Consider the following 12,611-nt stretch of genomic DNA (forward strand, 5'->3'; position numbering starts at 1 on the left):
CCCAACCAATCGGCATAATACTTTATCCAACATGCGCACTGTTAAAACTACAATTCCCAGCATGCCCATCACTGTATTTGTATAAATGTCAGTCTTGCGCAAAGTAGTGCCTATCAGGCCAAAATTATCATAACCATATGGAATTAAACCAGAATTAAAAACTACCACCCAACTGATCTTTCGTCAACATTTAAAACCGATTCAGCTTCTATAACACACCAGTATTAACGCTAAAATAATAGGGCGGCGGAGGGATACTGAAGGAAAGCTTCGTGAACTGCGTAATGACGTACGGCGTGTACGGTACGTGCCCGCCGGTTGCTAAGAAGCGAGAGCAGAGGTGGAAGAAAACCGGAGTTGCTGGTAATAACAATAACATGACCACCGTATAGTGTGATAATGGCGGCGCTTGGGTGTATTTGCATTTAGGTTTCACAGCAAATATGACATACGCTAGGAGCGGATATTACACCGCTAAGGAAATAGTCCGCTGCTCATAATGTGCTAAATAGACAAAGAAACATTATGTGTTATTGATAACACGAACAGTGGGTTAGCGCACGTCTATATATATAATATATATATTAGTATTATATTTATGTGTGTATATATATATATCGTATGTATTGACTTATTACCTTAGTTCTTATTCACGTGCGGTATGTGTGTATGCTCTAGAGGTTTTGTGGGTCTATTGGTATATGTTACATCAGTCTGTTATTTTCTAGTACATTCCCAGTCTTGTTTATTGAATAATTTAGATACCAAAACTGTTAGAAGAAGAAAAACATTTAAACACCAGACTGGCAACATCCAGTTAGCAGGGCAAGTAGTGGCCCATGAATAAATGCACTCGGTGTGCAGTATCTAACCCTGTCCGCCATACAGTCACAAAGAGGAACTGCACAGAAAGCTCCCAAATAACACTAAAAGCACCCTGTGAATATTCCCTAGTCCTGGTTACCTGAGCCCCACGAGGGCCAAGGCAGGTTTTGCGGGCTTTTGCACAAACTGTATAAGGTGTTTGCACTCCCCAAGGACAGAGAGGGCTTTTGTTGTATACATATGTAAATGCATAGTCAGCCGTTTAGTATGTATATATCAAATAATCAAAATCTATTTTTTACCGTAGAGTACAGTTTCTCCACAGGTGGGGTACCAACTGCTGAAAGCGACCACTTGTTTATGAAACATCCACGAGTACAGTAATATCCCATTGGTTTTTATGTTTTGCAGGACTAATGAGCTCCCTTTATAGATTTCTTTTTTAAAAAACAGTACCCCTGCCAATAATGTCACATTGATATCACTGGGGTTAGCAGATATGTTTTTTTTTATTTTACTGTCAATTCTTAAATTTGTATTAGTATTTTTTTCATATCTAATCTTCTTAGTCCACCGGTGGTGTATTCAGACAGCCCGGTCTCCCTTACAGCGACAGGGAGATATTTAGTTGACGCTACAAAAAGCACAAGATGTACTATGATACATTGTGGCGATTGTTTAAGAGTAATGGGCTATGCAGGGTGATTTTTTTCAGCCAGTGTTTCAAATTACAGCATCCCAGGGGCAGCTATAAACAAATTGTACTGTTTAATATTTATGAGCCTTGGGGTCTCTAAACATAAATCATAGGTCATTCCCTTAAAGTGCTAATCTTGTGAATTCAATAATGTGCAATGGCATTGAGTTGGCAGCTGGTGCCCATCCGGGCTGATGAGTACTTAAACACATGATAGGAAGTGTCCATAAAATATTGTGTGAGCCAAGATTACAGCAAACTATGCTAGCAGTAATAGACACTAAATAGTTGTGTTTTCTCGAATTTTTGTTGGAGATGTCAGAAGGATGTAGGTGATATGTTACATATTTGGTGGGACTGCCCTATGCTTGATTCTCTAAAGGGTAACCTTAATGATATGATATCTAAGCTGTTAAAAACAAAACAAACAATTATAGTGGAATCTTTTTTATTTAATATTAATTTTCCGGTAGTGAGCAAGGTACAACAAATTTTAATTTCTCAGTTGTACTTAGCAGCAAAAATTTGTATTGCAAGAAAATGGAAACAATCAGCAATAATAGAGTGGAGAGATGTTGTTAACCAGGTTAAATATCAAAATAAGATGGAACAAGGTTTCTTCGCTTCCAGAGGCCTTTATAATATATACGAACAAATATGGCGCCCGTGGGTAAACTTATATAGTGACATGCTTGATTAGACGCTCCCCTGTGGGAATTCTTCCGCCTAACACAATCGAATGTCTACCCCAAGTATACGTGTGTAGTGTGAACGAGTGAGGTATGCATGGTCAACTTGAATGTCATATCCAAGTTGGTAATAATGATTATGATATTTATCTTCCTATAAATAGTAGAAAGCACGGTCACTTTGTATGTTTTTCTGCTGTAATCTTATGGCATCTATGGAAGAAATGTTTTATGATTTGTAACAATATGAAAATTCTTAATAAACATTAAAATATATAAAAAAAGAAAAAACTACAGACCGATATGTTTTACAATAAAAAAAAGATCAAATAAACCGACTGAAACAAAAAAATCTGCAAATGTAAAAAAAAAAAAAAAAAAAAAAAATAGTTGTGTTTTCTTATGCCCTCAGAGCATAAATGTAAGGTGTCACGCACATGTCGTGTATGTATCTCAGCTTTCAGATTTTGTTTTTAATATTATTCAAGGAAAAGTCAAAATAAATAAAATAAACTGGCAGGTACGGATGAGTGCCCCATGCACATTTACTCTCCCTTACTTTGCCTGGATCATTTTTCCCCTTCTTTCAGCGTCTGAGTAGCTACGCTATTACTGTGGGGTCATTGAGGAAGGAAGGAAAAAAAATTACATTTTTTAATAGCATGTTGGATGCACTTAATATTGAACATTACCTTGTTTTTTTGTTTTGTTTTTTTTTACATAATTTGTACAGGAAATAACTTCACTTAAGTAATCAGTTTGCTTTTTATAGACCTATTTGTTGCATTAAGGAATTAATGGTGCTTATTGCTGTCAAGTATTATCAATTGATACTAGACTATAGCAGATCAATACCACCTTTTAACATTAGTAGTTCTGAGAAAGAGTAATTCTATTATTATAAGAAATGCATTTATGTACTATAAAAATATGAAGAACCCAGTTCTTACAAACTTTGTTGTGTTCTTTAAATCTTTTAATATTTCATTTTAATCAATTCATACATCTTGATGTCTGCATGCATCAGGTCTGCAAATACATAAATGTGAATTTAGCTTGTTGTCCGTTTTTAAACTTTGTTCAATATATTGAATCCATTGTTTTTGTTGTGCAGGGCAGAATTGAAGACTTCCTAATTTTCCTGCAGGCCCTATACAGTTTCTGACCATAACACGGTATCTGTAGATATCGGCAGATCTACTGCTAATTCGTCAAGGCAAGTACATCAAATTGCTATTTTAATGGTAAAATTCTATATGTTGATTATTGATATTAATTTATTTTTCTTCCCCTACTGAAACGTCTAAATTACACAGTTCAAAGAGAAGTTTCTCTGTGTATTGGCACACACTCCTTTTATGTTGACGTTGGATCTTCATCTAGTTAATTTTGTATAATTGCATTAGAGATACTGAGAAAATATGCTAGGCACAGGTTCGTTGACCAGTCTAAACCTTTAAGGGGTAATAGTTCCTTATACAAGCTAATTTAATGTATTTGTTACTTACTGCTTTGGCATCTAAAGAGCTAAATGTATTCGATTTAAAGTCGCTTGTCAGCATAATCTACCATTGACTTGCGTCTAAAGGGCGTCAGTCGTTTGCCTGCTGTAGATTGTGCGTTTCCTTTGAGAATGAAAGCCCTTTTATTTCATTTCTCTTCATATTGACTCAACAATTGCATAGATTATTTTGTCTGTGTACAGACTTCCCTCATGAGAAGCATGTTTCATGACTTTGCCATTAAGGCAAGCTTAGTAAATCTAGTTCATTGACTTTTCTCAGTACACCTACTTCAATTTTGCCTAACTACATTTGCTTTTTATCCATTAAATCTAGCCCCTCTTATATGTATTCAACATAAGTTTACATTTTTTTGGAACATGGGTCCAGTTCCTTACTTTTATAAATGTATTTACGTTTTAATCTGCATGTAAAAACATACACTTTGTGCGGTATAAAGGAACTGAATTAATCATATGTAGCAATACTAGAAACAATGTGGGATTATTTTCCATTCATGCGTTTATTCAATAACTAGACAGACGTAATAATTAGAGAATGTGTGGTAATCCACTATATAGTGTACTAATGCAAACTTTGTGTTTGTGTGGATACCCCACTAAAAAAGCTAGCAAAGTATTTATTGTAACTACATTTTTTCATTTAAACCTCATGTGGCTTAAGCCTTTTAATTCTCTTAATTGTTTTAGACCGTAGACGTTTATCTCATGGAAGCTGAAATAAATTTCCCATCTTCTTTCTCCTCACCCTTCCCTTACAAATTCAGCCTGAACAAAAAGACAGTGATGACTGGGTAGAATAACCATGCAGACCCCAGGATCAATGGTATAGGGTATCTTTCCCCATTTTATACATATTTAATTTTTAATATAATCATATTGCATATTTTAACCTGAAAACACCATTACGTAGGCTGATTTTGTGTTTAGAAACTGAAAATGTGATTTGGAAAAAATCACAGATCTGCTCGATCGCTTCAGGTTGGGTAGCAGAAGAGAACATAATATGTTACACCTCATGTTACACAGTCATTTTTACTATGTTTAGATGGACGGTGCTGGAACTGCTGTCCTCCAGTTGCCCGGGGAAAATGAGGATACGAAAGAAAACTTGGATCCACCATTCCCAGGGTAAGATCATGTAGATGGTGTATCTATTCATACTTCTAAATATGGACAAACTACCTGTTAGTTGAGTAGCATTCCGCCTTCTATCAATATTGTTTGTGTATGAAACTCATTTGTGCTACATTAGAAAGATAAAACAAAAAAAAAATGACAGTTTGCAAATGATTGCATGTGATATTAACAGCAGGATGTGAAATGTGTTTCTATTTAATACATGGAAATGTCCATCTTTGGATGTTGCATATACAGTAAGTCTTTTTCTTTTCTTTTTTAGACCTTTCATCTTATAAGATCAGCCAAGTATATAAAAAAAGTTATTTATTCAATAAAGAGTTTTAACACTTCTGAGGAAGCCCCCTTAACTGGGTAAAACACATCTGGTTTCTACACACATCAAATTACACTTTTTTTAGGAAAGTTTTATCTACCTATAACATCTCAAATGTTATAGGTAGATTGCTAAAAAAAAAATATATGTATTAAAAGTATTGTGTATATAATTTTAGATTTGTCTGGTTTAAAGAGGAGCCTGCACTACTTCTATTCACAATTGATCAAATAAGTCTTCTTTCTTATTGCTTCAGATTCATGTTAATTTTCACCCTTTTTGCTTTTATATTATACCAGGAAGATCCCTTCGTTTTACTACTTTTCACTGTTTATGATATTGTTTTTGATGACTATGGCTAAACCCACTTCTGACTAAATGCTATCTTTGTTAAGATATGGAAAGAGGGAAACAAATGTATGCCTGACAAACAAATATTGATGCTGTGAGGTTGGCTTTATAAAAACAGCTCATGGCAAACAGAATACATCTTTCCTTAGGACCCCTATTTCAGACCCCAGCCATGGTGCACATCCTGCCACACCACAGCAGGAGGACAGAGAGGATTTAACGTTACACAGTGGTGATCAACCAATGGTAGACAGTGAAACAAGGCAAGAAGACGAGGTAAGAGGAAACATGGTGGCTGCAAATGAATGAGCAAGAGAATAAACTGAAGAGTGAATGAAGGGGTTTGAGGAAAAGAACAATTAGACTAGAAGTGTGAGTGTGAAATAGAGAAAAGGAAGAAAAGATGTCTATGTTGTAAGTAATCCTGTAAGATACCTCTTCTAGCAGACAAGAGGTCGGCGCGGGGGATGGACGAAAGGGCGCAAGAGGAAAAGGAGTCCAAGAGACAACAATGCACCAAAAGCTCCACTGACTGGTTATGTTCGCTTCATGAACGAGAGGCGGGAGCAGCTTAGGGTGGAAAGACCAGATGTTCCATTCCCAGAGATTACCAGAATCGTAGGCAGTGAGTGGAGCAAGTTACCTGCCCATGAGAAGCAGGTGAATAGCCTTGGGGCTGGTGGAGATAATTTTACTATTTACCCTATCTATCCATACTTCCTACCTATTCTGTGATACTATATATGTCCATTTAATTGCACTTGAAGATGGGAAACTGTCTCTAAATACATAGTTATAACTACATATGCTATATATAGCATAACTGCTAAGTGTATAGATGCAGCTTTTGGGATCCCACAACTGCATATGATAACGGATAGTGTGGCAAACAAATTATCTCAAGAGGGTGAACACAACTGTCATCCAGTTTAAGTGAGTGAAAGTGCTAAAGTGCTCACTGACAGTTTCTTTGCTGTACATGCAATTCTTTCTTAATTGTGACTTTTTTTTAATAAACTCTTTCAGTAGTCTCTGCTTCTCCTATCATTTGACTGTGTGTCTTCTAGCACTACCTGGATGAAGCTGAAAAAGACAAGGAGCGATATACAAAGGAATTGCAACAGTACCAGAAGACCGAAGCATTTCGTACATACAGCCGCAAGTCACAGAGCCGTCAGAAGGGTAGACAGCAAAGACAAGGTGAGGTTATTGACAAGCATTTTGAATGTGGGGGAGGATAAGGCATTAATGATATAGACTAGGCCTATATGATATAGAACTGGTCTTGGAGAATTGTTCAGTCTTATTATCTATTTTTAAGTATTTTTGCTTTTATTTTAAATGTTGTACCCTAGATGCTAAAAAACATGGGTACAATCTAATGGCACAAAAAACTGCCATAACAGTTATCAAAAAAATCTGTCCTTTTAATGTGCAAAATAGAAATGCTGTCTAGCACAAAGCATAACTAAATATCTGCAAATAGAAATAGGTGGTGTATTGTGAAGACAGATGAAATATAAACATTTTTTTATTTTATTTTCTTTACATGTAGAAGCAGCGCGAACAATCAGCAGTGTTCCAGAGGTGAGGATGTTTAATCAATGTCTACTCTTATAGTCATTGAAATGTCCAGCCCCCTCCCCCATATTTCTCCATTGAAAGTAAAGATAATGTTATTGTCACATAAGATGAGTATTGGAAACAGTAAGGGATATGTAGAATGAACAAGTATGGTACTAAGTTGTTTTTTTTTGTTTGTTTTTTTAATAAAGTGGTGCAACCACTTTGTTGGTTTACTTATAACACCAAAGAAGTGGAATCAACAGAAAGCAAGTAGTAGTAGGGGAAGTATGAGAAAGAGACAAGAGGAAAGATAACCATGTCAGAGTTAGAGCTTTACTAAATTACAGCTAGATTTAGCTCATTACTGATAACTAATTTAATACACTTTTGTTTTATATAATCAACTTTTGAATATGGCAATAGACCATTCACTGTTAGAGCTTTATGACATCCTACAGATTCCATGACATCCTACAGATGGTAAACTGCTTAGCTTGCCAATCTTCTTCTATTCCAAAGTTCTATAAAAATTGGCTTGCCTACCTTACCAATCACCAGAGTGTTGGTCAGTTCTTTCTGGAGTGAATTGGAGGAGGAAAAGTCTTATTGTCACCATGGTGGCTCAAATTCAGAGATAGAAGACGCACTAAATGTAGTAAAATGATAGAACTAGGGAGCGTTAAAGTAAATGTTATACCTATAAGAAGAGACAACTAATGAGAAGTATACATGGACATGAGGGGATTGAGGGTTATCAGATGCCACAGATTTAGTTTTAAACCAGATGTCTCCAAAACAGATACACAGATGAAAAAGCTACAGCTAACCTTACTAACTTAATTAATTTAACTAACAAGGGCCCTCATTTTTTGTTTCTTCAATCAAAATATGATGACACTATATTAAAGGGACACTACAGCCATCATAAGCACTTTAATGAATGTGATAGCTAAGCGGTGCCTTCAAATTTCTGTAGCGTCCTCACATATTATATACTTAGCGCCAGTCAGCTCCAGCGTTCTCTTGGTAAATACTGCGGGAGGTGGTCTGTAGAAGGCTAGTGGGAGTGGTCTCCTGCAACAGATTGGATGCTTAAAGCAGCCAATCAGTGGTGAAAATAGTCAGACTATGGAAGAGGCACCTAGCTGTGGCTTCAGTACTTCCAATATGTGTTCTTTCTTAGTGGAGCTTTAAGGGACAATAAATGTTTTCTTTAATAATGTAATGCTGACTATTCCCTTCAAATGCCTCATGCTTATGTAAACTGTTTCTGGGCAGAGAAACACATTTACTGGTATTGTCGTCTACTTTGTCTGTCTTCAAATGCTATATATATATATCTATATATAGATATAGATAAATATATATATATAGATATATATAGATATAATTTTGTTATTATTATTTATTTTACTTTCTATTCAGAAAGAGTCTGTGCTCAAAGAGAGACCAATTTTTGATATACCAATCTTCACCGAGGAATTCTTGAATCACAGTAAAGGTGAGAGCCTGTTCAAATTGCTGATAACAAATTTAACAATTCTCAGTCACGCCTATAAAATTTGTTGATCTTCCTATCTTGTAGCACGTGAAGCAGAATTGAGGCAGCTGCGGAAATCCAACATGGAATTTGAGGAGCGTAATGCTGCTCTCCAGAAACACGTAGAAAGTATGAGATCTGCCGTTCAGAGACTAGAATCTGAGCTTAGCCAGGAGCAAGGGAGAAATACACTGTTGCAGCAGCATCTCCAGAATGTTCGCCAGGCTCTGACACACTGTCTGCGGGCTGTCCCCATTCCAGGTATCATAAACTTTGTATGTTTAAGGCTGAGTTTAGAGGCTTAATTTACTTAAATGTCTCCAGCACGTTGGTTTAAAAGTTTCTATGAAGTATATGTGAAATTCCGTATTTGCTCGATTTATAAGACGACCCCCCAAATCTTAATATTAATTTAGGATAAAAAGAAAAAGCCTGAATATAAGACGACCCTATAGGAAAAAAGTTTTACCAGTAAATGTTAATGTCATTTAAACTATTTTTTTAATAAAAGCTATGATTGAGAAAAATATTTTGGTTTTATTTCCTTCTATTTTCCAACCTGCCCCCCAGTTATGCACATCTGCCCCAGAAATTCCTTATACCCCCTATATGCCACTGTGCCCCATGATATGCCTTTTAACCCTCTAAATGCCACTGTGCCCCATGATATGCCTTTTAACCCTATATGCCACTGTGCCCCATGATATACCTTTTAACCCTATATGCCACTCTGGCATTTAGAGGGTTAAAAGGCATATTATGGGGAAGAGTGGCATATAGGGAGGTTTAAGGCATTTCAGGAGGCAGAGTGGCGTATAGAGGGTTAAAAAGGCATTTCTGGAGGCAGAGTGGCATTAAGGGGTTAAGAGGCATTTCACAGAGCACCCTGCCTCCAGAAATGCCTTATGCCCCCCATTTAACACTCCCCCCCACCCCACTTACCGGTACTTCTGAGTCTCCTGTCAAGTAGCTGGGGCAGCGTGTAGACTCATGCTGCAGCCGTAAGGAGGCGTGGCTAGCAGCGGGGGTTGTCTGCGTGCATCGCGCAGACATTCCCCGTCTGTCAGAGATCAGAGTTCCCGGCGCTGGTACCGGTGCGGGGAACTCTGATCTTTGACAGCCGGGGAAGGTCTGCGCGATGCACGCAGACAACCCTCGCTGCTAGCCACGCCTCCTTCCGGCTGCAGCGGAAGTTGTCTACGCGAATCGCGTAGACATCTACACGCTGCCCCAGCTGCACACCGGGGACTCTGAAGTACCGGTAAGTGGGGCGGGGGGTTGAGACAGGAGGATCCAGATCCCCTGCAGCTGCGGGGGATCTGGATCTTAGTCGTCTCATAGTCAGACATTGAGGTCTGATTATAAGATGACCCCGATTATAAGACGAGGGGTATTTTTCAGAGCATTTGTTCTGAAAAAAACCTTGTCTTATAATCGAGCAAATACGGTACTTTGAAACACAAACCTTCAAAAGATAGAACAATAAAAAGCTTACTTTCCTAATATCCATTTCAAAGAGTTATGTACATTTGCGCTGGAATATTTTTCCTGTTTTGTTTTTGGCTGTTACAATAGTAGAAATAACTAAAATTTGTCATTCTAGGGCAAGATAGTGGACAATATGATATACAACTTGTGACTACATACCACAGTTCCTTCATTTTATATTAATGTCCTTGTCTCCACTTAACCATTTCTTCTATCCCCCACATCTTCCACTAGGTACTTCTGAAACACCAACACTGGAGACAATTGACTCTTACATGAGCCGTCTACAGGCTGCCATTCTAACACACCCAAAAGAGAGTGAAGCTCTTATTACTGGTGTTCGAGAAGTGCTAGGCCAGCTGGAAGGGTGAAGAATGACCTCCCATCCACGTGGATTTTCCATCCTTAGACTTTGAGAATTACAGTTCTTTGCAGTACATCCACCCACAGTAACAGTGTGGTTAAGGGACCATATTGTACATAAAAATAACCTTCCTGCATTTTCCTCCATGTGTGTCTTGCTGCACAGGTTTTAGCAGCAGTGCATGTACACTGTCTCAATAAATGTGTTGTATTTACTGTTGCATGAGCTTACTACAAGTGAACCAGTTTTTAGCATTGCACTTTTATAAGACCTTATGTAAAGCAAATTATGTACTGTTTACATAAAGTAAAAGCTAATATTCCATGTACACTTAATCGGTACTGTTTCAGGAAAAAAAATCTCTTAATTTCTCCTATGTGCATTTTCCTTATGTTTCTCTGTTTTCTTCTGTCTTACCAAATGTTTCATATCCCTTTTAGATGTAGTAGATTCAAGGAGGCACTAGATTCAAGAGCATTTACTCATTGTAATCTTATCACATGTTATATGTTATCTTAAGAGAATGCACTGCTACAATACCAAAAGATTAAGTAGCTGCTTAAGGCCCTATATGAATTTTGTAAGAAATAATATAACGCAGTACACTGGTAATACCTAGTTATTGTACACTGATCAGCCAAACCATTATGACCACCTGCCTAATATTGTGTAGGTCCCCCTTTTGCAGCCAAAACACCCCTGACCCGTCGAGGCATGGACTCCACCAGACCTCTGAAGGTGTGCTGTAGTATCTGGCACCAAGACCTTAGCAGGAAATCCTTTTAATTTCTCTAAGTTGTGGGGAGAGGCCTCCATGGATGCATCCCGGTGCCATGTGTCCTCCAGGTAAGCGACCCACGCACACCGGGCCATCCACGTGATATAGAAGGAAATGTGATACATCAGACCAGGCCATCTTCTTCCATTGATCTGTGGTCCAGTTCTTAATGCTCACGTGCCGATTGTTGGCGTTTTCGGCAGTGGCCAGGGTCAAACACCTTTCAGAACTAGCATTAACTTTTTCAGTACATTTTCTGAGCGAGAAGTACTTAGCAAAATGCCAATATATATGTGGGAAAAAAAAGTTACCACAAAATTGTAAGAAATTGATTAGGGATGCACCAATATATTGTCCGAAAAGGGCATTATCGGCGAAATGCCGAAATAAAAGAAAAACAGCCAAAAATAATTGTCAGTAGGCCCTGCTGCTTACCTGCAGTGTGCGAGCAGCGTCTCTTGTACCGGGCAGGGGAAGCAGGAACCCAGTGGAGTCACATGAATGCACGTCACATCACTCTACTCCGTTCCTTCTTTCCCTGGGGTGGGGACAAGAGAAGTTGTTCGCACAGAGTGCGAGCAACACAGGCAAGCAGCAGGGCCCCTGCAGAAGTCTGCAAGTGGGAGATCTGCAGTTCAGGTAAGGGGTGGGGAGGGTGTATGAGCAAGTATGCGTGATTAAAGGAATTAATGAGAATCTGTGAATGATTAGTATCTGATTGAATGAGTATATGAATGTTTGTGAATGAGTAAATGTGTGTGAGATAGCATAGAGGGATACCATGACATAGGAGAGGCTGTAATCACACTCCTTTCATGCCCAGGTTCCAGCATGTACTGGCTGCATTGGTATGATAGGAGTGTGATTGCTGTCAACCATATATATATATTATAATGAATTTTTCTGTCCATTTTTGGTGTTACTTTTAATAAGTGTGGTTAACACACCAATATTGGACAGAAAAATTCAATTACAGTAATATATATATATATATATAATATTAACAGTGATCACACTCCTATCATGCCCAGGCAACCAGTATATGGTAGAACCTGGGCATGATAGGAGTGTGATTGCCGTTACCAATTATATATATATATATATATATATATATATATATATATATTAATATTGTTACATTTTTGTGCAATTTTTAGTGTGTTTAATTATAAAAGTGTGTTTTGGTTTTTTTATTTATTTTAAAGGTGGGGGTTCTATTTTGGTTTCGGCCAGGCGAACGGTGAATATTTTGTTTCGGTACAGAATTTTCATTTCGGTGCATCTCTAAAATTGGTAAAGTTGATACATGAAGATGAAGTTGAATACCCTGGGTTG

General features: G+C 37.7%; 1 protein-coding gene across 1 annotated transcript; it reads left to right on the forward strand.

The window, feature by feature from the left end:
• Positions 1-317: 317 nt before the first annotated feature.
• Positions 318-10,826, forward strand: HMG20A (high mobility group 20A). The gene is made up of 10 exons (XM_053465168.1): positions 318-363; positions 3,326-3,427; positions 4,782-4,864; positions 5,690-5,816; positions 5,985-6,200; positions 6,608-6,740; positions 7,096-7,127; positions 8,532-8,607; positions 8,692-8,907; positions 10,369-10,826. The coding sequence occupies exons 3-10, from the start codon at positions 4,782-4,784 to the stop codon at positions 10,503-10,505; spliced, it is 1,020 nt and encodes a 339-aa protein (XP_053321143.1). The 5' UTR covers positions 318-363; positions 3,326-3,427; the 3' UTR covers positions 10,506-10,826.
• The last annotated feature ends 1,785 nt before the right edge of the window (positions 10,827-12,611 follow it).

This window comes from Spea bombifrons, chromosome 4, assembly GCF_027358695.1.
Source record: "Spea bombifrons isolate aSpeBom1 chromosome 4, aSpeBom1.2.pri, whole genome shotgun sequence".
NCBI classification, from domain to species: domain Eukaryota; kingdom Metazoa; phylum Chordata; class Amphibia; order Anura; family Pelobatidae; genus Spea; species Spea bombifrons.